The sequence below is a fragment of the Zosterops lateralis genome (genome assembly GCF_965231275.1).
Source record: "Zosterops lateralis genome assembly, chromosome: 9".
NCBI classification, from domain to species: domain Eukaryota; kingdom Metazoa; phylum Chordata; class Aves; order Passeriformes; family Zosteropidae; genus Zosterops; species Zosterops lateralis.
In genome coordinates, this window is record NC_139769.1 from 28,883,784 (window position 1) to 28,889,117 (window position 5,334).

General features: G+C 46.6%; 1 protein-coding gene across 1 annotated transcript; it reads left to right on the forward strand.

Moving 5' to 3' along the window:
- Positions 1 to 106: 106 nt before the first annotated feature.
- CENPL (centromere protein L) lies at positions 107 to 4,129 on the forward strand. The gene is made up of 4 exons (XM_083867277.1): positions 107 to 319; positions 472 to 723; positions 1,703 to 2,245; positions 3,085 to 4,129. Exons 1-4 carry the CDS (start codon positions 173 to 175, stop codon positions 3,154 to 3,156), a joined length of 1,014 nt encoding a protein of 337 aa, XP_083723403.1. The 5' UTR covers positions 107 to 172; the 3' UTR covers positions 3,157 to 4,129.
- Positions 4,130 to 5,334: the final 1,205 nt, after the last annotated feature.

Consider the following 5,334-nt stretch of genomic DNA (forward strand, 5'->3'; position numbering starts at 1 on the left):
AGATGAGCGGGAAGTGAAAAAACAAGAGCTCCGGAGGGGAAAAGCGGGATCCCCCTCAGGCACCACCGGCGCCTCCGCCCCTCAGCGCCGCCCGCCCCAAAAATGGCGGCGGGGCGCGGCCCGCGCGGGGGCCGACGGGAGCGGCGTTCGAACGGCGGCGGGGCGGGCGACCATGGCGGAGGAGGCGCCCGAGGATGGCGGGACGCGGACCCTGCCCAGCCTCAGGCGGCTGTCCCGGGCTCTGCCCTTCGGGCGGACCCACGGCCGCCTCGGCGCCAGCTCCAGCGGCCGCCCCGTCGTGTCGGCGCTGTGCTCTCAGGTACGGCGGCGCTTCGCTGTCTCCTCCCTGTCCCGTCAGCCGCGCCGCTGCGCTCTCGCCGCGCGGGAAGCGCGGGCTTTAACCTTATCCTTTTCGTTTAACCTCATTCCTTTCGTTTAACCTCATTCCTTTCCTCTTGTTTCCCCCCCCAGGAGAGCGTGGATCCGCAGAAAACAGCGTTCCTGCTGCGTAAAGCCTGGACGCTGTACAGCGTGACCCCCCTGTACCGCTTCCGCCGCGCCCGCCTCAGGGACTACGCGCGGCTGCTGAGCGCCTTCATTGCGGCCGAGCGGCACCGCGGGCTGGCCGTGGCGGTGGGCGCCGAGATGGACATCGCGGTGCGCCTGTCCAGCCTCGCCGAGCTCCGCGGCACCGACCTGGACCAGGCCGCCCTCCTGGTGCAGGTGAGGGGGCTGGTCATCGGGACCGGCCTTTTACGGGCTATTTTTGCTGTGGTGAAACGATCTGTCTTGAAAGAAAGCCCCAAAATTAAACCTTAGCTGTATGGAATAGCTACTGGGGCATGTACCGTGGTATGAAACTGAATCCTGTCTGTTTTTAAATATTTATAGCCTTAGACTGTGTTAGGGGAGGTTTAGGTTGGACGTTAGGAAGAACTTCACAGAAAGGATGATTGAACATTGGAATTGGCTGCCCTGGGAGACGGAGTCACTGCCCCAGGAGGTGTTGGGATGTGACACAGTCACAACCCCGGTCTAATGACAAAGTGGTGTTGGGTCACAGGCTGGACTCGATGACCTCAGAGGTCTTTTTGGGCCTAATTGATTCTGTGATCCCCAAGCAATGCATACAGTAAATACAGCAAGTCTGACTTCAACTTTTTAACCCCGTCACAGCACGACTATACAGAGCAATCTCTGTCTGATGATTTAGTTCAGCAGTCAGTTTACTGCCAGGACTTAGATGGGTTATTAAACTTCCTGGATAAAGCTGCCATAATCCCACTTCCTGGTGAGAGCTCAGGTCTAATTAATATTTCTGAAATGCTTTGCCTCAAGTGAGATGTGCTACTGAAACGTCAAGTTCTTTGTGGCAATGGCTGTAGGATGTACCATAGGAGTTAAGCAGCATAAACTCAGATGTCAGGGCTGTTCCTAAAGAAGATAAATGGGTTTTTTCTGCTGTTTTCAACAAAATTGTGTTCAACTTTTAGGGATGCAATGCATAGACTGAATAACTTTATGTGTTTGACAGAAAATAGCATTGCATGCAAGGTCCTTAGGAAAAAAAAAAACACTGCTTCTACCAAACACTTAAAACTTTAAATCAAAATCTATTTTTAGCTGACAAAAAAAAAAAAAAAAAAAAAAAAAAAGCCATTCTTTCTCTGCAGCACTGAAATGCTTCTTCTCCCCGTCCCAGCTCTCATCGAGGTCACGAGCTTCCTCCAGGAGCTCTGAGGACAAACCAGTGTGGTCAGGCTGGTTCTGCTCCATGTTTGGGGACGACCTTTCCGAGAACATCCCCGAGGATTTCACCAGCCTGCCCCTGTTCCTGAGCCACGGGGCCGAGAGCTACACGGCCTTGGTTGGCAGCTGGTTCCAGAAGACTTTCGACTGCTGCTTCCGCCGCCTGGCCATCAGCCCCCAGAACCTGAGCTGGATGGTGGCCATGTGGGCCGGCTGCGGGCTGGACACAGCTGCCTCCGCCGTGGAGCTCGTCTTCTCCGTGCCCCGCCTGGCCCAGCCCCTGGACATTTTCTACGCCATCCACCCCGAGGATGCCAAAGCTCTGTGGGACACGGTGCAGAAAACGCCAGGGGAGATCACCCAGGAAGAGGTGGATGTCTTCATGGACTGCCTTTACGCCCACTTCCACAGGCACTTCAAGATCCACTTGTCGGCTGCAAAGCTGGTGAAGGTTTCCACAGCGATTGCCTCGGCACACTGTGATGGGATTGTAAAGGTGAGGCCCCGAGGAGCAGCCTGTCCTAACAGCTCTACTGAAGGTCTCCTGTTTATTTTGCATGATTTCCTACAAGGAATTGTTAAACCCTCAGCTTTTACTAGTCCTGCTTAGCTCTGGAGTTGTGGCAGCTGTCAGTGCAGTGTTTTACTACTGTGTTGCAGCAGGAGCTACGTGCCTGTTGCCAGAAATAGGTGTGTTAGCTGTGGTATGAACAGGAAAGTTTCTTAGGCCATAAAAAAAGAACTCCTTTTGGACTTAAAAAGATCCCAAACTTAAAAAAAGTTCACTCACTTTCTAGCATTGTAGTTATGAAGTCACAGGCAGAAGACTCCTTCACATGTAACCCTTTTCATAAAGGTGCTGGTCTTTCTACAGAGGTATCTCTAATATCCTTCAAACCATGGAACATTAATCCTTACAGCAATACAGTATTTTCTTCTGAGTTAAACAACAGTTTGTGTAAATGCAGGTATTTAAATTTACCCTGTGATGGGCCTTGGCACATGGTAGTGTTATATTGCTTTTTTTAATCTGTAATAGCTTAAAATTGTGTGAAACAACTTTTTCCATTGCAGGTAAGTACACTAAGATATCTCAGGCTTTCTGAAGGGTGCTCTTGTGGAATGTGTGTTGTGTAAATTCAGGTTTTCATAATGGGATAGAATTCAAGTCATATATATTCAGTATGGGGAAAGTATAACACCTGAAAAGCAACAACAGAGCAGCTGAATAAACACACAGAACACTGGGTAGTTTCCTTTCAAGCAGGGCTTCAGGGTGTGGAAATCTGGCAGCTGCAATTGTTGCTTTGACAGGCTTTTTTCTCTTTCTTACAGATTCTACACAGCCAGTACCTGCCTGGAGTGCTGATGCTACTGACTGAACTTGCAATCTCTCAGATACAGTGACAGCCATTCCAGCAGTTCTTTGTACTAAAAAGATTTTCTGTTTGGACAATCTGTGCTGAGAAACCACCAGAAAACTCACTCCTGCAGCATCTTCTTTCCTCTCATTCTGGCTGTCCCAAGTCAGGCGTGACTGCAGCACTTGGCTGTGTAACTCTAAGCCGTGCACAGCAAGGCCAAGCAGACACTGGGCCCTGAAGAAGGGCTGCAGTGCAAACTTGTGACAGCTCCCTGAGCAGCTTTGTTTTCTCACTCATTTCATTTATGTGCAGGTGTCAGCTCAGAGACAAACAGTGCAAATTCTTGATGCAACTTGCTGACAGGTATTTCTGTTGTTTCAAAGTTGGTTTTCACTGGACAGCCTAAGCTGCACAGGCCTTGGCCAAACTGTGACTACTCTTGGGCTAGTCTAAATGCAAAGTTCAGCACACCTGAGAAAGGGTGCCTGCTCTGCAATCCAGGGCAGAAAAGTCCAGGTTTCTAACTCCCTTTTTAGCTTGTTAAGGGTATTTGGTGAAATGTATAATATTGATAATGTTCACTTATGTTCCAGTTGAGCATGAGATTGGACACAAGGCACTTGTTAGCCTGTTGGTCCTCCCAGGCAAGTTGATAGATAGAAAAGTGAGGTGTGGATAAGCTTGTTACTAGGCTTTGTCCTGATGTTTGTAATCTTGGATGTAATCCTGTAGGCCAGAGAGCTCTCAGGGCTGGAGCTGTGTGTGATGTTGGATCCCTCCCTTCTGGAGCAGTAAGAGTTCAGAGGGACATGCAGAGTGTCTGGCTAGGCATTTAAGGAGCAGAAAGTAGCACCTGTGAAGAAGTTTTGTAATGTAGTACTAAATAAAGAAAATATTTTCCATCTTTTGTCTTAAGGAAAGATCACCTATGTCTAAATATATCCTTGCATGAAGGTTATTCCCAGCTACAGCTTACCTGACCAAACCACCATTTGTTACTTATTAAATGTTTCTGTGAGCAGCAAAATTCCGAGTCTGGTTTCTTGCTTCACACTTGTGCAGCATCTCCAGGAGCTGATTTGTGCTATGACCTTCTCCTAAACAGGGGTGCAAAAGTTTCTTTTCCCAGTGTAAAACTGCCCAACAGGACATAACTGCATGCCTAGTTCCTACCCTGTTTCCAGAATTAAAGAAACACACACTTGGTTTCAGATTCTTTACTAGTTGAAGATGGATTATTTTTGCATGTTAAGGTTGAAGTCTGTGGTAATTCTTACCCTGGTACAAGCAGCTGAGTGATCTTCTGAAGATCGTGGCAGCTCAGCAGCTACGTAAACTATCACTTCTGGTGCTCTAGTTTCTTTTTTTTTTTTTCTTTTTTTTTTTTTTTTTTTTTTTTTAATATCTCAGACAAAGTTTGCTATCTGGATTCAGAAAAGTTCTGCACAAAGGAGTACAAGGTCTGGAAATAACTGCCACCTGTATTTGATTTGAAAATAGGACTGTTACACCCAGAGTTAAATTTTAAATCTAATCCTCAGCTCTTTCCAACAAATTTACATAAATAATCGCTAAAAAACCTAAATTCTTAGAGCCTCTTTTAACCTCTTGTGTTATCCTCATTGATAAAATGCAGTTAAGGCAGCAGAGGTAAGATTTAGCCAGATAGCACAGATGCTTCCTTCCAGGAAAAGCTGGTTCTGAGTGATGTGAAGGGTAACAGTAAATAGAGTTTTAAGCCTTTTTCACTGGGATTTATGTGGGGAAAAAAAACCCCTCCAGCATCTTTGCCCACCTAAACCACAGAAAAACACCACCCACCACTTTCACCCCAAGGAACAAACCAAGAACGGCGTAGAAGAAATTTATTAAGATAGCACTATTTATACAAGTTACTCATGCTAGAAAAAAGCATAAATGATACATGTAAACATTTGTTTACAGAATACTTGTTTTCCTTGTAAAGGTGCAAATGATCTTCATATGTAAACAAAAGAATACCGACCTTTAGGGGGAAAGGGGCTTTTAAAAAAGTTTTAATGTCCCATTTATGACTGTAGTGTATTTTTTTACTATATTCAAGCACATTAAAGTCTGAGTTACATGAATCAAACTATGAAGTTAAAGAACTTAAGATATCAGCACAGCCTTTTTCATCTCAAGAATTTACAGTCCTCTTTTTCAAAATCAGATTTAGTAAAGTCCACAGTTAGATCAGGTG